Here is a 22,602-nt window from a genome sequence, read left to right on the forward strand (position 1 = left end):
TATGGGAGAAGGGCTGCAGGCCAGGCAGGTTGTGTGGAGTTGGAACACTGGGAAGGGGCTGGGCAGGGGGCTGTCTCTGGTGGTGAAGCAGGTGGGCAAGGAAACAACGGGAGGCCAGAGACCCCCATGGGGCAGCAACTTCTGGAAAATTCTGGTAGTAGGACCACAGGATGGATGTGGGTGGCAGGGCGTGGGAAAATGAGAGAGAGGAAGTAGAGTGACCAGCAGGGACATGATGCTAAGTTGGGGTCCTGGCCCAGGGCACAGGTGACGTGCGGGTGGTAGGGCCCAAGGTTCCAGGGCTGGCACCTGAGCGGGCATGGACAAGACCAAACCCCTGTCCAGCCCCGTGGACACCCAGCACCTGGCCCGACCAGCCTCCTCCTGAGCCTCCTCTGAGCCTCCAGGCACTCCCCGACGGCCCTCCCCCCATCCCTGCCAATCTTCCAGAGCTCCTCTTACTGCCTCTGCCTCGGAGGGGGGGCCTCCCCAGGGCCACAAAGCCCAGTGGTCATCAGGCACAAGCAGGGCTGGGTTGGGCCCCATCCGGCCGCTCTGCACCTGTCTCCTCACCTGTGACGGGCCCACAGACACCATGCCACCTCGAGGGGGAGTTTTTCCTGGGAGAGCTCAGAGCAGGGCGGGTGGGAAGGGGCTGGAGCTCCTAGAGGCAGGAGGGGGTGCTGGTGCAGCAGGGAGGCCTCACCCCCAGATCCCCCTCTGCTCTCACTGCTCCCTGAGAGTCACATGGAGTCCCAGGAACCCACAGCATTCGAAGGCTGCTGTTCCCAGAGTGTTGGCTTCCCTGCCGCATGTGACCCATGACCCGCCCCTCCTCCCTCCAGATAGAGGTGCTGCCTCCACCCCTTTGCAACTGCTGCCTGCCCAGCTCCCACCCCAGCTTCCGGGGTTCTGCTCCAGGACTGGGGACACGCCCCTCATGCTCACAGCTCTTGTCCTCTCTAGAGGGGCTCTGCTCCAGGGTCCTATCCTACCCCAGCATCCAGAAAAACCCACAGCAACTGCCTATCTCTCCTACCTGTACACTTGCCCCAGAGGTGTCCTGGCATCCCTGGGGATAAGCACAGGGCCAGGTACACAGTAGGGGCTCAATATAGGCTCACTGGGCAGATACAGGATCCAGCAAGTCCCAGGCCCACCCTGTGCGGCTGTGGTGCTACTGCTGACAATGAGGCGGGACAGAGGGGGCTTCGGGCACCGGGAGAGTGACCCTGAAAGGGGAGGCTCTGGGGACAGCTGCTTACTGCTCTACCCCTCCTTCCGTAGGATGGAGAACTTCAGTTACAGTTTCGTATACCTTAAAGCCCCAGACACAGAGCCTGGCTCTGACGGAGGGCCCGTGAGGGTCTGAGGTGGCCTGGGGCCATCGTGCGGCCTCCCTCCAGGCGCAGCCAAGCCAAGAACCTCTGCTCCCTCAACTCTGGGCTTTGGGTCCCTGCCTCTGCTCCTACTTCCCAGTGGGTCTCCCTGCACCTGCTCTCCCTTCAACCCCAAAACTAGCCTACCTTCACTGTAACTCAGAGCCTTTCCTCCTGTCCTGGGGGATTCCAAGAGGCCCCCACAAACTGTTGCCAGGAGGGGGGCACAGGGACAAAGACCCAGCCCGTGGGGCCCTCACTCACCCTCCCAGGACCAGGGGACAGAGAAGGAGCAGAAGTCCGATGTCCACAGGGCAGCTGCGGTCGGCACACAGGGTGCAGTGACGCTGGTCAGGGAGAAGTGACCTCGGGGGGCTGCTCGTGAGAAGGCCTGAGAGAACGGTCCCATGACCACCAGGTCTGGGCCAGTGCTAATGGCTTGGCTGGTGAAGTCTGACTGCCCTCGCTCAGCAGGCTCGAGTGTGAGAACCTGGAGCCCAGGTGCTCAGGCTATCTGATGCCTCGCCTTTATTGTAAATGGGTTGTATTTTTAAAGTGCCTGGGAGAGTCTGAGCACTTCCATGAAGCTGAGGATAGGTTCCGTCTAAGACAGCACAAGGCCTTCGTGTCCCCGCGATCCCAGATGCTGCCTGGCCCTGTGGAGCTGGGGAGCCTCCAAGGGGCCGCGCAGCTCAACAGGGCAGGCTGGCCAGCGTGCGCCCACACCAGCACCCCTGTGCACAGTCAGGTGGCCAGCCTGGGAACCCCCCCAGCATGGTGGGAACACCCCCCACCCCCCCCGCTGCCCAGCATGACGAAATCCCAGCTGCAGGCTCAGAGCTGGGGGCACTGGATCCTGAGCTTCAAGGTCCTCGCCAAGGCATTTTAGAAAAGAACCACAGGGGGTGCCTGGCTGGCTCAGCAGATTAAACCTCTGCCTTCAGCTTAGGTCATGATCTCAGGGTCCTGGGAATTGCGAGCCTCAGCAGGGGAGCTTGCTTCCTCCTCTCTCTCTGCCTGCCTCTCTGCCTACTTGTGATCTCTCTCTGTCAAATAAATAAATAAAATCTTAAAAAAAAAAAAAAAAAAGAACCACCGCCAGGCCAGGGTCTCCACACTACCAGAAAAGGGGCTGTGAACTGCATGACGCAGAGGGAGGGGACAAAGGCCACTCTCATGGGAGGGGCTCGCCAACCCGGGGCCCAGGCCCACAGAAGCAAGGCCCCAGCTCGAAGCAGCTTTGTCTTGGACATGAGTTTGGCCGCAGAGAGCCACTGCCAAGAAAACAAACAATGTAACAAAATCACGTGGCCCACCAAGGGACCACTTCGGGCAAGACCACCGGAGCTGGCCCCAGGGGACATCTGTCCTCTGCACCGCTCAGCTTCAGGTGAAGGCAGAGTCTCAGACTCTAGTGATTAAAGCAAATGCAAAGCAACTGTAAAGCAACTGTGTGCTCCGGGGCGCTGGGACGCACTCCTGCTTTCCCTGACAGGCGAACTCGGGGAGAAGACTGTCTCAGGGAAGAAGACACAGAAGGAAGGGGTGGAGGCTGGGGGTCCTGGTAGCGAGACCTCCACGGAAGGCAGCTCCAAGGACACAGTTAGGTCAAGGAGAGATGCTCAGGCTTCCCTGAGTCCCGACCCCTCTTCCCAGCTCTCCCTCCCCCGAGCCTCTGCACCTGGCGTCTCCCCTGAGCCTCTGTACCTGGCATCTCTTGGTCATTTGACCTCCAGGGTCCCTGCTGGCCCCACACGCCTTCTACACGCAGCACAACTTGCTTGAGGGAAGCCCTCCTGACCCAGAAGCTGACCTTATCCTGCTGCACCACCCTGCCCCCCACCACTCCCACCATTGCATCCCCATTTCCCAAGAAGGGGGGGCCGGTGCCTGGACCAGTCCTGGCCTCTGCTTCCACCCTACACTCTCCCAGACTGCTTTGCCGATGACGGCATCTGCAATCAGCATCTGTCCCTAGGACTCTGGTCCCCTCTTTGCCCAGCTCCACACCTGCACACCAGCTGCCCACGGGGCCCCTCTGGGGTGGCCAGACCTATAGGCCTCTCCACTGGGCTCCCCCTGTGACCACCTTGCCCCACGCCCCCTCACCTGGCAAGAGGCAAGGGTGGTCCCTGCCTTGGAGTCAGGGTGTGGGCGAGCAGCCCCAGGCCGAGCCCAGAACACTCAGGCTCTGACCTTGACTCCAACCTTGGCCTCAAGAAGCTCTAAGTGCTCCACCACTGACCACATACATCCTGCCTTGGGGAACATGAGGCCTGACCCCATGTGCTGGCCAACACCTCTAAGCCCACAAGACCCCAGAGGCCTGAGCCTGAGTTCCCTCGCTCTCGCTGCTCACGCTCCACACCCAGTAGGGAAGGCTCTGCCTCAGCACACATTCCCCCCTCTCCACTGCCAGAGCAGCTGCACCCCACCTGCTCTTCACCTGCTCAGGCTCATTTCATGCCCCCCACCCGCCTCCAGCCTGTGAATGACTCATGTAAGCCCATCACATCCCCCCACGGGAGCCAGGGGCCTCCTCCCACAGCCCAGGCCAGGCACTCTGCTCCTGCATGCCCCCCACGTGGCTCTATGTGGTGTGGGGGCGCTCCTGCCCTGGGCTGTGAGTTAGGTGACTGTCCATCTCACCTGTGCCGTTGGGTGTTGGGTGTCCGGCCATCTCGTACTATTTAGGGTGGGGGGCTCCCTCCCTCACCCTCAGAACACCTGGCGAGGGCCGACAGCAGGCCTGCTTGGTGCCACGCGGGCGGCTAGCAGCCACCTGTTGGGGGTGTAAGGGCCAGCCATCAACACCCAGAAGGGGCCCAGCACTGTCTCACTCCACAGTCCTGCTAGGCTTCCGCCCAATGGCTGTCCCGGGCGGGAGAACACTCACCACACGATGGCCAACCTGGGGATGGTGAACATGAGGGCCGGTTCGTAGTCATCAATCATGTCTTGGGTCAGGTACCCGAAGTCCAGGGCCCTGGCCGAGGGACAGAGAGCAAGAAGGGTGAGGCCTGCCCTCCCAACACCCACCATGGCCCGCTCCACCCACACCTGCGTCTGTGCTCAGCTGATGGCCAGGAAGGTGACAGGGGCCACACTCTGCTCCAGAAGGCCTGAGCAAAGGTGACTGGTGCTTCCCCCTCCCTGACTTTCCACCTGCCCAATCCCACTTCTGGGACGGAAGGTGCAGGGAGGGGTGTGCTTGCTGAGGGGCCCACGGGGCAGTGATGGTGTCCAGCAAAGAAAACACATGGGCTTGCTTTGCCAGAAAATTGAAGCAGCTCAAGTGACAAGAATAAACATGGAACAAAAACACCGCCCCACACAATTTAACACTTTCCTGAGGAACGAACAGCGCTCTGCTAGATTTAGTCTCATGCCCCAGGCAAATGCAAGCGGCTCTCTCTACACTCTGTGAGCTGGCACTGCTCGAGTCACGTCACAATGGTTCCAAGGACAAGGTCTTTCCTGCCATCTTATTTTTTTAGCAATTTGAAATATATTCCAATACATAAACAGCAAATAACATGACTTTAATTACGAAGTGATATGAGGCAATTTCAAGACTTCTCTAATACCATAGCACTAGTCAGATGAGAAAAACATTCTAGGCTATATCTTAGTCCCAAAGTCCACTCAAAAATCTGACTTCAATTACTGTCCAAGGCATGGCAAGAATACTGATGCTTCACTCTGCAAAACCTTATTCAGGAGACCTCCAACCCAGCAGGGGCTCCATCCTGGCCTGTGGAGGTAAGGAAATGAGAAGGTGGGGAGAGGAGGAGGAGGGTGAGGGGGTGAGGAGGTATAGAGATGAGGATGGTGGGGAGGTAAGGAAGATGAGGAGGTATAAATATGGAGGTGTGGCATGAAGGTGAGGAAGGTGTGGAAGTAAGGAAGGCATGAAGGTGAGGAGGTGTGGAGACATAGAAGTCAGAAAGGTGTGGAGGTGTGGAGGTGAGAGGTTGAGGAGGTGTGGAGGTGAGGAGGTATGGAGGTATAGAGATCAGGAAGGCATGGAGGTGTGAAGGTGAGGAGGTAAGGAAGGTGGAGGTGAGGAATTTGTAGAGGTGAGCAAGTTGTAGAGGTGAGAAGGTGAGGAAGGTGTGGAGGTGAGGAAGGTGTGGAGGTGAGGAGGTGAGGAAGGTGTGGAGGAGGTGTGGAGGTGAAGAGGTCAGGAAGTCATGAAGGTGAGGAGGTGAGGAGGTATGGAGATGAGGTGAGGAGGTGAGGAAGGCATGGAGGTGAGGAGGTGTAGAGGTAAGGAGTTGAGGAGGTGTGGAGGTGAGGAGGTGTGGAGGCAAGGAGATGAGGAGGTGTGGAGGTGAGGAGTTGAGGAGGTGTGGAGGTGAGGAGGTGTGGAGGTGAGAAGATGAGGAGATATGGAGGCAAGGAGATGAGGAGGTGTGGAGGTAAGGAGGTGAGGAAGTTGTGGAGGTGAGGAGGTGAGGAAGGTGTGGAGGAGGTGTGGAGGTGAAGAGGTCAGGAAGGCATGAAGGTGTGGAGGTGAGGAGGTGAGGAGGTATGGAGATGAGGTGAGGAGGCGAGAAAGGCATGGAGGTGAGGAGGTGTAGAGGTGAGGAGTTGAGGAAGGAGGTGTGGAGGTGAGGAGGTGTGGAGGCAAGGAGATGAGGAGGTGTGGAGGCAAGGAGATGAGGAGATATGAAGGCAAGGAGATGAGGAGGTGTGGAGGTGAGGAGGTGTGAAGGTGAGGAGTTGAGGAGTTGAGGAGGTGAGGAGTTGAGGAGGTGTGGAGGTGAGGCAGTGAGGAGGTGTGGAGGTGAGGCTGTGAGGAGGTGGGGAGTTGAGGAGGTGTGGAGGTTAGGAAGGGATGGAGGTGTGGAGGGTACAGAGGTGTAGAGGTGAGGAAGGCAAGGAGGTGAGGCGTCCAGCTCTCTGTGCTGCCTTGTGGGGCTGCTCCAGGGCTCTACCAGGGAAGTCCCTGGCAGGAGAGCCCTCAGGGCCCAGAGGAAGGGATGGCGCAGCTGAGGAAGGAGACTGTAGGTGCGCTTGCCAGGGGAAGGTGGACTTGGAGGGGGAAGGAGGCTGGAGGTGTCCCTGTCCCTGCAGCTACCCCAGGGAGGAGCAGAGCCCTGTGGCGGTCAGGGGTGGCCTCACCTCTCCACAGTCTCGCAGAACAGCACGATGACCTCCTGCTGCACGTAGTACTCCCTGGGGGACTTCACAGGCACCATGGCTGAGACATAGCTGCAGACACAGCCAGGGAGGTGAGCGCTGCCCCACCACCCAAGCGTCCCCCCAAAAAGAACGGCATCTCAGATGAAAGCCAAACATGCCTCAGAGGTGAGCAGCTTCCGGCGTGAGGCCTGACCATTTGTGTCTGAAATCAAGCCTCCTCCAGGGTGGGGCCTAGTCCAGCACCTCCTGCACCCCCCGCCCTGCCCCACCTGGTCCCCCTCAACCCTGGCCTTGTCCCACCTGAAACCATGGCCCTCCCCGTCCTGGGCTCTGCATGCCCTGGGCCTGGCACTGCCTGCTTTGTGATGTCGCTGACTGGGTGCCGGCCTTCGTGAGTGTGCGAGTGGATGGATGCACGTGCAGGTGGGTGAAGACCGCAGGGTGGGGGTGGTCACACTGGGTGGGGCACAGGGGCCTCCTGGGCAAGAGACACCTTGTCCCACCCCTCCCCAGGTAAGGACACTTCTCTTTGCTCCTAACTTCCCAGCCCCAATTTTCTCCTGTTATAAAAGTTTCTCTGGGACCTGGGGAAGCCAGAAAAGGATACAGAAGGAAAACCACAGTCTGTGCTCCTGCCTCCTGGAGGGCACTGTCTTTCACTTGTTGGCTTACGCGATGGACAATTTGTGCTAACTAGGACCTCCATGGACGGGGATTTGGGGTCCCACTTTTTCACACCTAACCGCGAGCGTCTCCGCATCTGTGGGAGCTGGTGGCGTGCCTGCCCCCCAGTCCTGGGTGTGAGGAGGCCCCCAGATCCTGCTTGTGTCCTCCAGGGAAGGAGCAGATGAGTGCAGCCTGGCGGGGGTCGGGGGTGGAGGGAGGCACTGGCTGGAGAGTGGGGAGGGCTCTGCCTTGGCTCCCCAGGCTGGGGACAGCAGCAGGCGGGAGGACATGGGTAGGGCACTGGTGGGGGGGGTGATGGAGGGTGTCGTGCAATCCAAACCTGGGGAGGTGCCCTTGCCCTCACACCAGGGAGCTGAAATCCCCACGTCCAGGAGCCATGGCCACCCCTCCCTTGCTCCACTGTGTCCCGGGTCTGAGCACATGGAGGGGAGAGGAGGTGATGCCTGGGGTGTTTGTGCAGGGGCGGATGTACAGATGGGGTGAAGGGGGCAGCTTGCGACCACCAAGCCCCACACGGTGAGCCCAGGCACGGACAGGAGGCGAGGCAGGAGGCAGAGGTGAGAGCCAGAGGCAGGAGGTCAGAGGCAGGAAGCAGGCGGGAAGCGAAGCGGGAGGTGAGGCAGGAGGCGAGGTGGGAGGGGAGCAGCAGAGCATCGGGCGGCGGCACAGGTGGAGGCTGGCATGTCCACTCCCGGTGACTGCTACAGGCAGGCGCCTCCCGGCTCTTTCATGCTGGGGTGCATCGGGGAGAGGCAGAGGGGGTGGGCTGGACCCCTGGAAAGGTCAACCAGCCTGACCCCCACACCCCTGCTTCGTGGGTCCAGGGCTCACTACACGGACCACTGGCCCTGAACCCACCCCGGTTCCCCACTCCACGCATCCGTTCCATGGGAAACATCGTGACTGGTGCGGTGGGGCTGATGTCCCCCCAGACACAGGAGGCAAAGGCCTCAGAGTCACCTCAGCTCGAACTCGGCAAACAGGACATCAAAGTGTCTCAGCGCCTCCCGCATCTTCTCCGTGTAGGTGTGGAGGTCGCGCAGCGCCTGGTCTCGGAGGGCGCCCCGCACGTCCTCCAGGCTGCGGGTCAGCTCCTTGGCCAGAGGGCGCATGGCCATGCTCTCCAGCTCACGGTTCATGATGATGGAGCCAGCGGCCAGGCACTGTGGGTGACAACGTGGGTCCAGAGAGGCCCGGGGGGACAGGCATCAGCACTGGTTCCAGGGGGGCCCCTGGAGTCCCACTGGCTGGGATCCCCCCTCCAATCTGCAGAGAGCAGGCACTCTAATGGCCAGCCCTGAGGACGGTGGGACAGGGAGGCAGGGCAGCGGGCACAGGCTGGGGTGCACCGTCATCCCCAAGACCCCTCCCTAAGGCTCCTCTCCTGGGAATACCCTCACCTCACACTCTGAGACAAGCACCTCGAGATGCTGCACCTGGTCCCTCCTGGTCTCTACCAAACCCAGACCCCAACAAGACCATGCTGACAAGTACGCCGTCCCCTGTGAGGGGCTGCACACGGATCAAGAGGGAGAGGAAGCCTGAGCAGGACTCTGGGGTGTGGGGTTTCATGCTCGGGGCCCAGTCCTGTGACGTCTGTGTCCTCCCACCCAGCCCATAGCTGGGTGCCCAGGGGCGCCCCAACACCAGGTTCGGGGCAGCACTTCAGGCACGAGGCCCTTGGGGCTAACCATGCTCCCTGAGACCACTGACCTTCCTAGCAAGTAAAGACACCTCACTTCCACAAATGTTCAGACCTTCCGCTGAGCTGAGACTCATCAGTGCGGGACTCCCAGCTGCTGGGCAATACAGAGGGTCCCTCTGTGCCCACAGACCCACCCACGCCTATACCGGGTGGAGGGGCAGACCACAGGCCAAGCGGGCTGTGTGCATCACCCCAGCGTGTTCCACATGTCCAGGGACACGGGTGCTTATCAGACCCAGGTCCCAGCTGAGGGGTGGCCATGCAATCCCCATGTGGGGCTATGGTGATGTGGGGCCCCTTGCCCGCCTCAGGCCTGCACCAGTCAACCGCAAACCCCGTCAGCAGTGACCCAGAGACGAGCCAGGGCAAGAAGCACTTTCCTGGGGGCAGAGCTCAGCATCACTGATTTCCCACCCCACCCCGGAGGTGCGTGTGGAGCTGGCTGGCCCCGGGGCCAGCCCGCATTGGGGAGACGGCACCCTGAGTGTCCCTGGGCATGGGGCCTGGCTCATATCCAGGCCACATAGCTGTCCCTGTCCCTGGGGCCCACTCTACCCACCGAGACCAGGCAGCAGGACAGCCTGCCTGGGACCCGCCACACCAATCAGAGCATGCCTCCCACCCAGCGGGTCAGAGCAGTGGGGCAGGGGGCAGGGGGCCCAAGGCCAGGCAGTGCCAGAGGAAGATGCTGCATCCCAGGGACTCACCGGCATCAGGCTGCAAACCTCAGCATGGCCCAGAGAGGGGTGGCAAGGTAGGGGCACGGGCAATGACTGGGACAAGACGGGTCCTGTCCCACAGGGCAGCCACCCTCCTCTCAGGCTGCAGTCCCCCCAATGGGAGACAAGGACAGAGGTCTGAGGGGTGGGTGAGGGGCGGCTCCAACCAGGCCTTGAGTGCAGCTCCCAGCCCCGTGGGCAAGGATGTCCCCCAACAGTGGGCTAGGGAGGTTCTGCTCCCGACACTAGAACCCCTGTGGGCCCTCACATCTGGGGGCCCAAGAACCTCCCAGAAATTGGTCATGAAGCTTCATGTCTGTGTTCGCATGTGTAGATCTGGGGAGCAGTCTCAGGGCTTTCCCAGACCCTCAAAGTAGTCCTCCTAGGCTCAGAACGCACCATCAGTAATCCCCAGCAGTGGGTTCTGACCCCTTGCAGGGGCGACCCCAGGTCCCTAACCGCTGCAGGTGCACACACAGGGTAGCTGCACAGAGCCCCACACTGCAACCCTAGATCCAGGCGCTGCCCACTACCTCGGCACCGAACCACAGCTGGCCCGCCAGGTTGTCGTGCCGGATTTCCTCAGGGAACTTGACGCAGAAATCCCGCGGGGCCCGGTCCTGGGGAATGCACACGTCCATGATCTGGTTAATGATGTTTAACACATTGTCCTGAAACAGAATCGGAGAGACTGTCCTGAAACAGAATTGGAGAGACTGGGCTGAGACACGCTGCCGCCGGTGGCTGTCGGGCTGCTTGGAAAATACGAGACACAGACAGGGCACAATGCTGTTCTTGAAGCTTACGAGGCTGATACGGTAACACACCCCTGCTCGCTCTGTGACGGCTACACAACGTTCAAATGCTCCAGGAGCATCGAGAATAAACATCCAGGTCCCCCTGCCTGCCTGGTCCCGCTGCTCACACTCACGGAGCCCATGCGCGGCTTCCGACCCATAGCCAGGCTCCCTGCAGCCCGGGCCATGAGGACTGTCCCTGGACAGCTCTCTGAACACCTGCATGTGGCCCTCTTACAACAGAGCACGAGGAGCAGCGTGGCTCGGTGGGCGGGCACACTGCCGGCTGGCTGTCCTGCTTCTGTTGACATCAGGCACCCCGTCATCCTGGGCGTGGTCACAGCACAGACAAGACCCGCTACTGTCAGGGAACAGTACCAGCAGCAAAACTGGCCTTCTCAGACCTGCCACACAGTGCTCCAGACCCGCCCTGTGTGAGGACAAGGGCCTCGCCCAGCACAGCGACCACAGGAGCCTCCGCAGTCAGGCCAGGCAAAGCCGCTACCCTCTCTGGACATCGGTTTACTCCTGCGTAGATGGAGCAGGCCCAGCACAGCCGGCCTGACTCCATCTAGGCTGCAATACCTCGACTCCTCTGGAACCAGCAGATCAGTGAGCCGGCAAGGAAGAGGTGCTCCCTGCCTTCTGGCGGTGGAGACTCCTCCCCTCATAGCTGTGTGACCAGGGACAGGCTGCCTAACTTCTCTGGTCCTCCAGGCAGCCCAGAAAAGGACACCACGATTCCCAGTCCCCAGGCTGTCAGGCGGGCATGAGCTCTGGTCTGTAACACCCAGCGGCAGCCATTTCCCAGTCTGCCGGCCACGGTTGGCATCTCTAAATCTCCACTGCCAGAAGTAGTGCCGGCATCATGGTCACGGCTGCGCTGTGTGATGTTGGCGTGGTCAGTGACTTCCTTAGGATCCATGCGTTTCCAAGAGTCAAGAGTGCGCATACAGTTATGGGCTCAGGTTACAGCCCAGCAAATGACTTTCCAGAAAGATGGCTCTAGCTGACGCTCTCGCCCTTAGAGATTTTATATCTCCTTTCTGCCCTCTGAGGCTCGACTTTCATTTCTGTTAGGAAGCAGATACAAACAGTCCCCACAAGTGGGAAGCATGACATTTCTAATGTAAAACGTCAGCGCCCTGAGCTCTGACAACACAAAAAATCAGAATAAAATTCAACCAGCATCAAGCGGTAGTACCATGAGTTCTTTTTAAAACGCTTTCTGGGCAGAAAGGCCCCTTTCTTGTGATTCAACAAACTAATGAACAGTCAGCACCCTCAAAGCTGGGAGCACCCAGTCAATATCAGCTCCCAGGAAGAGCCAGGGCTCTGACCTCCCATGTGACGCTTCCATCTACTGTGCATTCTGCCTGGTCTGCCAGGACACCAGCGCCCAAGGGCAAGGGCAGGGCTCCTCTTTTCCGTCAGGTCCCCAGTGCCCAGCAAACATCTGCGGGGACCTCTGATTCCAGCCAATGCAGAGCAACAGGAACCAAATCGATGACCACAGTTGTGGGGAAAATAAGACAGTGGTTCTTAAGACACTGGTCATCACACAGACAAGTGGCCCCAAGGGAAGAGAAATAGGCAAGGTGAGAGCTGTGACCAGGTGGCTCATGGCCCAGAGTGACCCTTCAGGTCCCGGTCCGGAGAGAGGGTACCTCAGCGGGACCCAGCAAACGCCCTCACTGAAGAGAAGAGCTGAGCGTCTGGGTGATCGGGATAGTTAGAATCGAGAGGAGAGAGAGCTATCCAGAGGAAACCCTGCAGACCCCAGAGTGGGGACGGACACAGGCCGGCAAGACCAGGAAGGAGGTGCAGGCGCCATACAGGAGCCGTGCGTGGCCAGAGCTTGGAGCACCATTCACAGGGTGCTGGGCAGAACACCCAAAGTGTGTTGCCTCCATGGGGAGGGTGGTTAGCCCCAGACTGAACTCAGCTCTGACCCCACCTAACATCTTAAAAAACAGGATCCAAGAGGACCAGACCATTCATAAATAACCAAACTGTATTACAAAACTAAGGTCAAAGAGACTTATAGGAATACAAAAATATTCAACTCCCAGAAGGACCAGATTCACAACATTAGGCATTCAATTAAAAAAAAAACAACACCAGGCTTGCAAAAAATTAAGAAAATATGACACATGATAAAAAGAAAAATCAAGCCTAGCTGAGGCAGATGGCACAATGGCCATCGGGGGACATGGAGATGGCCCTTACATGTGACTCCCATGTGTTCCAAAAGTTAGGTGAGACCGTGAAGACATAAAAAGGACCCAAGCTGATCTTGAAATGAAAATTACAATATCTGAGCTGAAAAAAAAACACACCGGATAAGATTCAACCCAGATCAGACATTTCAGAAGAAAAGAACAATAAACTTGAACACGAAGTAACTGAAACTCTCCAATGAGCCCGAGAAAGAAATGAGACTTCGGGATGTCAGACATATCATGCAAGACCCAAGAGAAGGAGTGGGATGGGAAAAAGATTTGAAGGAATTATGGCCAGTTTTTGTCCAATTTAATGACAACTATAAACACAAGGTCCAAGAAGATCAATGAACCCAAAGGGCAAGAAACACGAAGAAAATTATACCAAATCGCAGCATGATGAAATGGATAGAAACAAATTTTAAAAGGCCTTACAAGTAGTAAGACAAAAAGACGCTACCCACGCAGAACAAAGATAAGGGTGACCCCAGCTCTCTCACTGGAAGAGTGTGCGTCAGAAGGCAGCAGAGTTCCGTCTTTCCAGCCCTGAGTAGCCATGAATCCAAGGATCCCCACTCCGCCCGACAGCACATGTCTGGGAAAAGCCTGTGACAGCTAGTACCTTGCTGAGTGGGGAAAACTGCATGCTTTCCCCAGTATTGATCTACAGACTCAGTGCACTCCTGCTCAGCGGGCTTTTTTATAGACCTCTACTAGCAGTTTCTAAATTCCATACAGAAAGGCAAAGAACTTAGAACAGTCACGACACCTTTGAAATAGAAACGCTGGAGATCTGACACCACAGGATTCTAAGACACAGGATAGAGCTGCTGTGATCGAGACAGCATGGTACTGGCCTGAAGACAGATCGAGGGGACAGAACAGAGAGCCCAAATATAGACCCCCACTCATGTGGAGACCTGATTTTCCCAAAGGTGCAATAACACTTTTCAGTGGAGAAAGAATATAGTCTTCTCAACACATGATACTAGAACAACAGAAAATTCATTTGTAAAAAAACCCACAAAAACGTGTGTCCAGTCCTCACACTATATACTGACAGTAAGTCACCATGCATCACAGACCTCGATGTAAAGCCTGAAACTACAGAACTTCTAAAGGAAAACACAAGGGACAATCTGATGACCTTGGGTTCTTGATCTGATGACCAAGATTCTTGGACAGGACACCAAAAGCATGACCTACAAAGGGAAAAATGGGTAAACTGGACTTCATCAAAATCTAAAACTTATGTCCTCAAAAAACTAGGCAGAGAATGAAAAGACAAGCCACAGACTGGGAGAAAATAATGTAAATCATAAACAGATGAAGCTTGGTGTCCATAATAAAGAACTCTCAAAAGTCAATATGGAAACAATTCAAAGAATTCAAGAGCTGGGGTGCCGGGGTGGCTCAGTGGGTTAAGGCCTCTGCCTTCGGCTCAGGTCATGATCTCAGAGTCCTGGGATCAAGACCCACATCGGGCTCTGTGCTCAGCAGGGAGCCTGCTTCCCCTCTCTCTCTGACTGCCTCTCTGCCTACTTGTGATCTCTGTCTCTGTCTCTGTCTCTCTCTCTGCCAAATAAATAAAATCTTAAAAAAAAAAATTCAAGAGTTGCGAGGAGCTCTCCCTGCCTTGGCAAGAAGTCACCAGCCCCTGGGCTCCCCTGGCCTCAGTCCCTCCTGGGCACAGCTCTTGGGACCCCAAATGCAGACTTGTAGTCACACCAGCCCCCAGATGTAGCACACACCAGACAGGACGCTGGAATGTGTAGTCAGGGCACACCAGGGACCCTTCTCTCCCCAAGAACCCCCTTTTGCCACGGTGGGTACCGGTCCCTTCCAGCACAGGGAAGTTTGAGGGTGTCCCTTGCCAGGTGCGGCCCCGTTCACATCACAGACCTGCAGCAAGGCACCTCCATGACCACCATGACCCAACTAGCTACACTTGGGCACAAGATCAGCACATTTTGCCATTTAACATTCTTTACTGAAACATCTGCAATTATACTCCCTTGATGGCAAAAGTTACGGTATGGCTTAGGAAAAACAGGTCTATGATGATGCCGGAATCCCACCCAGGGCAAATTCAGCCCAACTGCACCACGATATCCAAATCTCGCTGCACTCGTGCCTGGGGCCACCATAACAGCACCACACTTGGCAGTTCCAAGTGTATTCCTCACAGGTCCGGGAGTCCGAGACCCTGGTGCAGGTCGCTGGGTTCAGTGGCGCAGGTATAGGTGGGTGGTTCCGAGATGAGATGCAGGTGTGGGTGGGCGGGGTTCTGAAACCCAGGTGTAGGTAGGTTGGTTCCAAGCAGCTGGTGGAGGTGGGTGAGTTGAGAGACCCAGGTGCAAGTGGGCGGGTTCCCTCTGAGGTCGCCCTCCTGGGCTTGTAGACGGTCCTCTCCCCCATCCTCACATGATTGTCCCTCTGCATTCTGTGACCTAATCTCCTCTTCTTACAATGACACTGGTCAGACGGGATCAGGACCCATGCTACTGACCTCATTTTACCTTAATTATGTCTTTAAAGATTGGGGTTAGGACCTGAATGTGTGAATTTGGGGAGGACACAATTCAGCCCATCACAACAATCCAGGATTCATTTCATCCTACTGAGCTGCAATTTCTAACCCCTTATGGCTTCTAAAGCCAAAAAGAACACAGACATGCAAATGTCATCAGAAATCCACCTGCACAATCACTATGCCCCAGTTCACAATCTTCACAAATAAAAGGTCATTTAGGTGAAAATGAAGGACTCTGACTCCTTCTAAGATTAGAGCCAGCGAGGTGGGATGGCTGTGCGTGTCCCGGGCCTTCTCCACCTCACCAACTCCCAGCCCCTCACTTCCTCGCCCCCCCCTTGCCTTGCATGTCACCCACAGAGAGCCGGTTCCTGCTGCTCCTTATAAACCCAGCCCACGTGCTTCTCACAGCATCGCTCTTGTGAGAAGAGAAAAGGAGGCTCCTGTTCTTTGAGCATCTATTCTGTACCTGGCACTTGCTTGGAGACTCTACCTAAAAGACCCGTTATGGGGCAGAAAGGTTTGACATACTACACCCCAAGGACTTGGGGTGCATGAAGCCCCCAAGACTCACTGGTGAGAGGAATCAGACTTCCCAGCAGGAATTAAGAGGTGAGGCCATCACCCAGAGGACCATTGTGGAGACCCTCCCCCATGCCCTGAGGAAGACGAAGCTCTCAGGCCAGAAGGACTGGGCTCCCCGAGTGTAGCCCCACCCTCAAGCCAGGAGTGCTGCCTCGGACAGGACAGAATGGGAGCCAGCCAGAGACCTGCACGCGGACCCCTCCAGGGGCCCTGGAAGACTGAGCCTCCAAGCAAGCTCCACACAGACGCCCCAGGCCCAGCCAAGGGCTGTACTTGGGCTGATGGGGCCCCGAGATGCCCCCAGACACTCAGACTAGGAGACTCAGGGATCTGTCACCAAGGCCAGGGTCACAGCCAACAGTGGGACAAGGAGAGGTTCACTGGCAGTGCTGAGCCACCAGCCCCGAAGCTCAGAAAGTCGAGGCCTCCCAGTGCTTGGCAGTGGCGGCCACATGCTGCCTGAGACAGACTCACAGGTGCCCAGCACGTCAGGGGCCTGGGGCCCCTAAATCTGGCCTCAGTAACCTGCTTGGGATGACAGTGCCTCTGACCTGTCAGAGCTCCGCATATTAACTGCAGGTCCCCAGACTCCACGCGACAACGGCACACGGGCCGTGTACGAACAGCACCCTAGATTACAGGGATCCCAGAGGCCTGCCCTCTCCACGCCCACCTCACTTCTGGGGCACTGCCCACCCTCTGCACAGAGGCAGACAGTCTTCAAGTGACTGCTATTGAATGAAGGAATGAATGAATGAACGCGCAATCACAGGAACAACTCAGCATCGCCATGGGAATAGAATGTGGAGCAGGCGTCAGAAGCAGAAATGACAAAATGTGTTGTTTCAAGACAAACGTTAGAAATGGAGACACTTTCCAACTGAGATGCCCAAGCTTTGTAGAAATTCACTAGCCAGGAGCCCTTACATAGCCCATAGCCCGGAAGGGGCCAGTAAAACAAATATATTACTGTGAAGAGTGTTTATAAAGTTGTAGCACATACAGGACGGCATCCCTGCTGACTCCGCTCTCCATGGCCCGGCACGCGCGGCCACGATTTCTGACTGTCCTGTCCTGTGTCCGGGGCTCCACCGCAGGCCCGTGCTCTCCTCCGAGAGGCCCGTGCAGCGCCGGCCCTGAGCAGGGATCTGGGCTCCTGGCCTGTGGGGGCCTTCCAGGCTACCCGTTCCGTCCACACCCACACTGCAGTCGGCCCGACACCCCTTTCTCCTGGAGGTCTGCAGTTGGGGCCGAGCCAGGGAGAGGGGGCTGTGGGACCAGCCTGGGCGAGAGCCCTGCTCCACGTCTCTCATGAGCTTCCCCAGGAGACGGGACCCCACACGTGTTGTCACATGGCGCTGGCGCTGCTGGGAACAAAGCGTGTCCCACCTGACTCCCCAGGAGAGGATGCTGGCAGCTGGCGCCTGTTTCCTCTGCACTTGGTCTCCCAAAGCCCCCCACCCTGTACCTGTTTCCTTCGCTGATTTTGCCTCGTCTGTGTTCATCGGGATAAACCCCCAGCCGTGAGCACAACTACCTGCTACGTCCCCTGTGTCCTCCTAGGGAGTCAGCGGATCTGGGCTGGTCCCGGGACCCTGACACAGGAGTGTTAAGAGAGCAGTGAGAAATTAAAGACGCTTGTGCAAGATCCTTCTAGCTTTTTGGGACTTGTTTCTCGACCCCCTTAGAGTTGCCTTGTCCACGCCTAATTCCAGAGCAGTTTTCCTCTCCGGTTTGTGCCCAGTTGAGGCTCCGCAAAGCATCCAGTTTGCATAACCTGCAATTACATCAGCCTGTGAACTGGCCAGTCCAGTGAACTGGCAGGGGGCACAGAACTGCGGTGGGGGCAGGCGCAGGCGGGGCGCAGGCAGGGGCATGGGGTGGGGGGCTGGGAAGGCAAGGGTACAGGCAGGGGAAGGGAGGGGTGGGGGGCACAGGTAGGGGCAAGCAGGGGCACAGTTGGGGGCACAGGCAGGATTGGGGAGCACAGGCAGGGGCACAGGTAGAGGCATAGGCAGGGGTGGGGAGCACAGGCAGGGGAGCAGGTGGGGATGCTGGAAGGAGGTCTTCCAGCTGCAAGGTCGGTGTGTTGCAAGCACAAGGAATGAGATCCTCTGGTGGGAAAGGGAGAGCATCGATGGCCCGGCAAGTCCAGAGGCCCTTCTGGCCCCTCCACTCCCCCAGAAGAGAGGAGGGCCTCCTGGTCATCCTAGGGCCAGCTAGGACCTGCTCCTCCCACCAAAATCCCTGTCTGACTCCCACAGCTGGCTGTGGGGTGCTGGCTTCTGCGGCCTCCCTCCCCATGGCATCCCGTGCTCCTTGCGATCTGGAAAGCACAACCCCAGTTCCTCTCCCAGGCCAGAGAGAATCCAGCCACAATTGTGGGCAGAATACACCAAGATGTTCCGGAACTTTGTGAAAGGCCTTGACTGTCCCTTGACAAAACCACATCACGCCTTAGGCTCTCACACTGGTCATAGGCTCAACCGGGAAGACATGTCTAGCATCATTTCCAGGGCTGGCGCTGAACCGTGCAACCCCCGAGACCCCAAACCCCATCTCTACATGGGACCCCCACCACCCGGCCCGGTCCTGTGCTAGCAGCACCCCGGCTGAGACCCTGCTGGCTCCCGCTCATCCCGCCTCCCCGATATCTGCCTTCGAGGCGCCCTGTGCCAGCTGCGCTCATCACCTGGCTCTCCACACAGCTCGGGTGCAGCTGGACCCAGGGTTGCCTGGCACCTCCCCCAGGCCACCCTGACGTGTGCTCACTGTGCGCGTGAGCCCGTGACAAAGCCTCGGTCCCCCTGCAACGGGCCCTGTGGCCCCAGGTGCACTCACCTGGCAGGAGCGGAACTGGCTGACAAGCAGCGTGCACCGCTGGGGGTCCTTCCGCCCATCCAGACTGTCCAGCTCGGCGGCCACCTGGTTCAGCTCCTCGTCCGCATAGTAGAACTGGGCGAGCAGCTGCGGGTCCGACCTCTGTGGGGGACAGCGGCCTGGGCATCAATGGGAGCCTCAGCCCTCACAGGGAGCCCCACACCCGGCCTAAACCTCCCCAACTTCTCAGCAGGCCGCCCTGGTGGCGGGGCCCAGGGGACGGCCCCTCTGTAGGGAAGCCCGAAGTCCCGGCCGAAGCTCCCAATGGTAGGAAGACTCAGATGCGGGGCTCAGGGACAGTGGGGTCCAGGCGGGGTCCAGGCGGGGTCCAAGTGACAGGGGCATAATGGGATCAGCTCTGAATAAGCAGTTTGCATCCCTGAAAGGACACTACAGACGCCCCTCGAGGGAAGTGGCCCAGACCAACACAGCACAACTGCCTCTAATGAAGACCCATCATTGGTTGCTTACCCGTTCTACCCTCTAGAATCTTCTAAGACCTCAGCCCGGTTCCCATAACACCAGAAAATGCCAGTGCTCTGTGGCAGGAAGCCCCTTCCTCAGGGGCTCACCTCCCACCCCACTTCGAGCAAAACCCTGGTTCCCTGCTCCCCTGACTGGACTGTGGACTGTCCTGACTCCACTCCCTGGTGTGCTCCCACCCCACCTGCCCACTCCTCTTACACACCAGCCCTCTCTCCTCACATGCACCCTCTCCCTCACACCTGCCTGCTCCCCTCACACACCTGCCTGCTCCCCTCATACACCAGCCCACTCCCTCCTACCTGCCTTCTCCCCTCACACCCACCTACTCCTCACACACTAGCCCACTTCCCTCACACCTGCCCGCTCCCGTCACATACCAGCCCACTCCCTCCTACCTGCCTGTTCCCCTCACACCCACCTATTCCTCAAACACCAGCCCACTCCCCTCACACCTGCCTGCTCCCCTCACACACCAGCCCACTCTCCTACCTGCCTGCTCCCCACACCCGCCTACTCCTCACACACCAGCCCACTTCCCCCACACTCCAGCCCACTCCCTTGACATACCACCTCTTCCCCTCACACACCCACCTGCTCCCCTCACACCAGTCCACTTCCTCACATGCGCCCTCTCCCTCATGCCTGCCCACTCCCCTCACACTCCAGCCCACTCCCCTTACACCCACTTGCTCCCCTCACACACTTGCCTGCTCCCCTCACATACCGCCTGTTCCCCTCACATATCGACCAGCTCCCCTTACACCTGCCCACTCCCCTCACACACCTGCCCATTCCCCTCACACCTGCCCGCTTTCCTCACACAGCCGCCCACTCCCCTCATGCCCACCTGTTCCCCTCACACACTGGCTTGCTCCCCTCACATACCAGCCCACTCCCCTCACACCAGCCTCCTCCCTCACACAGAAGCCTGTTCCCTTACCCATGCATCCCCTCCCTCACACAGCAGCCCCCTCCCTCCACATACCTGCCTGGTCCCCTCACACACCAGCCCACTCACTCCACACACCAGCCTGCTCCCCTCATACACCCGAATGTTCCCCTCACACACCACCTGTTCTCCTCACACACCAGCCTGCTCCCATCCACACACTAGCCCATTCCCCTCACATCAGCCTCCTCCCCTCATACCTGCTCATTCACACCTGCTGTGCCCTTCACACACTAGCCCCCTCCCTTACAACCGCCTGCTCCCCTCACACACCAGCCCGCTCTCCTCACACCTGCCCGCTCCCCCCATACACTTGCTCACTCCCCTAACACACCAGCCCACTCCCTCCTACCTGCCTGCTCCCCCCACACACTAGCCCGCTCTCCTCACATGTGCCCTCTCCCTCACACCTGCCCACTCCCTTCACACCCGTCTGCTCCCCTCACACACCAATCCACTCTCCTCACATGCACCCTCTCCCTCAGACCTGCCACTCCCCTCACACATCTGCCTACCCCCCTCACACACTAGCCCACTCCCCTAACACACCATCCTGCTCCCTTATACCTGCCTGCTCCCCTCACACACCAGCCCACTCTCCTCACATGCACCCTCTCCTTTACACCAGCCCACTCCCTCCACACACCGGCCACTCCCCTCACACCCACCTGCTCCCCCTCACACACCACCTGCTCCCCTTACACACCAGCCCACTCTCCTCACACACGCCCCCCTCACACCCGCCCCTTCCCTCACACAGCAGCCCATTCCCTCCACACACCCACCGGCTCCCCTCACACAGCAGCCCACTCCCCTCACGCCCGCCTGTTTCCCTCACATGCCTGCCTGCTCCCCTTGCACACTGGCCTGCTCTCTCACACACCTGCCTGCTCCCCTCACACACCAGCCCACTCACCTCACACCAGCCTGTTCCCTCACACACCTGCCCCACCCTTCACATACCAGCCCCCACCCTCCACACACCTGTCTGCTCCCCTTACACCCACCTGCTCCCCTCACACACTCACTTGCTCCCCTCACACCCCTGCCTGCTCCCCTCACAGCAGCCTCCTCCTCTCACACACCCGCATGTTCCCCTCACACACCACCTGGTCCCCTCACACACCAGACTACTCCCCTCACACACCAGCCTCCTCCCTCACACACCCACCTGCTCCCCTCACACCTGCCTGCTCCCTTACACACCAGCCTGTTCTCTACATCTGCCTGCTCCCCTCACACACCAGTCCCCTCACACCAGCTGCTCCCTCACAGGTCAGCCTGCTCTTGCTCCCTCTGGCCTCAGGCAGGCATGGCCTCGTCCCTTTGATCTGAGTTTCCAGGATTAGGAGAAACCCACAGTAAAAGTGATAGATCCCATGAAGGTATTTTTAAAAGTGGCGTTCTTCATGACCATACAGAGAAAGACAAAGAAGGAAAGACACCAAATCACACAGGTGCCCAAATTTGCTAGAAAAAAATCACGTGCAGGTACACTGCATAGGTGACCCAGGAGTTAACACACGGTTGTGTTTATAACCTAATCTTGTTAAACGTAGGATAACTTATTTTCCTAATTTTTGGTCGCCCTTTTCTTCCCACTGCTGGTGCTGCCCTTGGCCCTGGCATTCTGTCCCTCCCCTGTGCGTGGCCATCCACAGCGGCTTTTCCCACCTCAGGGGCCTGGGTCCTCCAGGGCCTGACTCAGTCAGCTCTTGAGGCTGGCCCAGGGAGGAGACCCCCATGTGGCAGACAGACCCACGGAGTGGGGTGTCCAGCTGCGCTGACTGGCCCCGGAGGTGGGCAGGTGACCCAGGCAGGGCCATGGAAGACTGGTCTCGGAGGGAAGCTCCTGTTCTTCCAGCCACTCACCCAGCACCTGGCCAGGCATGCTGGGCTCAGGGCACAGCCTGAGATGAGACAGACCCAGATCCCCCCCCAACAAATAGTGTGCCCCCCTCTCATGCCTTTTCTGGTTCTGGGAGCCAATGCAGCCCCTTGATGGGCTCAGCTGATTGCCTGGGTTCCCGGCACACCTAGGAGAGTAACCAGTGTCCCCTCTATGATCAACCACGGACAGGACTGGGGTCAGGGGCTGGGCAATACTTTTTGCCTCTTTCCTGTTCCACTGACCAGGTGGAGCAGAAAGCAATGCTCAAAGACATCTCCCAGCCCTTCTCCCAAGGGTGGGGAGTCCCAGGGAGGGGCAGTGGTGGTGCTGGTGGGCAGGGGGTGGGGTAGCCTCAGGGCCATTGACTGGAGGCCACCGACCTTCAGATGAGGCCCTGAGGTCTTGCTCTCTGCTTCTCAGAGGCGTCCAGGGTATTAAGCTGAGTCAAATAAGTCAGCCAGGGAAAGACAAAGACCATGTGACTCACTCATATGTGGAATTTGAAGAACAAAACAGGATCACAGGGGAAGGGAGGGAAAAACAGAATAAAAGGAAATCAGAGAGGGAGACAAGCCATAATAGACTCTCAACTATAGGAAACAAACTGAGGGCTGCTGGAGA

At 58.2% G+C, this 22,602-nt stretch overlaps 1 protein-coding gene across 4 annotated transcripts in view; it reads right to left on the reverse strand.

Annotated features, from left to right (window-relative positions):
* The window catches only part of ZFYVE28 (zinc finger FYVE-type containing 28), a gene marked incomplete at its 5' end in the record, with an annotated part of 106,648 nt that overhangs the window by 35,126 nt on the left and 48,920 nt on the right, over positions 1–22,602 (reverse strand). For all 4 annotated transcript variants that reach the window (XM_080797346.1, XM_080797345.1, XM_080797343.1 and 1 more), the window contains 5 exons: positions 4,276–4,365; positions 6,507–6,596; positions 8,175–8,377; positions 10,172–10,309; positions 18,617–18,757. In XM_080797346.1, the coding sequence (XP_080653472.1) occupies positions 4,276–4,365; positions 6,507–6,596; positions 8,175–8,377; positions 10,172–10,309; positions 18,617–18,757 (662 nt within the window). The remainder of the gene's footprint in view (positions 1–4,275; positions 4,366–6,506; positions 6,597–8,174; positions 8,378–10,171; positions 10,310–18,616; positions 18,758–22,602) is intronic.

The sequence above is a fragment of the Martes martes genome (genome assembly GCF_963455335.1).
Source record: "Martes martes genome assembly, chromosome: 2".
Taxonomy (NCBI): Eukaryota; Metazoa; Chordata; class Mammalia; order Carnivora; family Mustelidae; genus Martes; species Martes martes.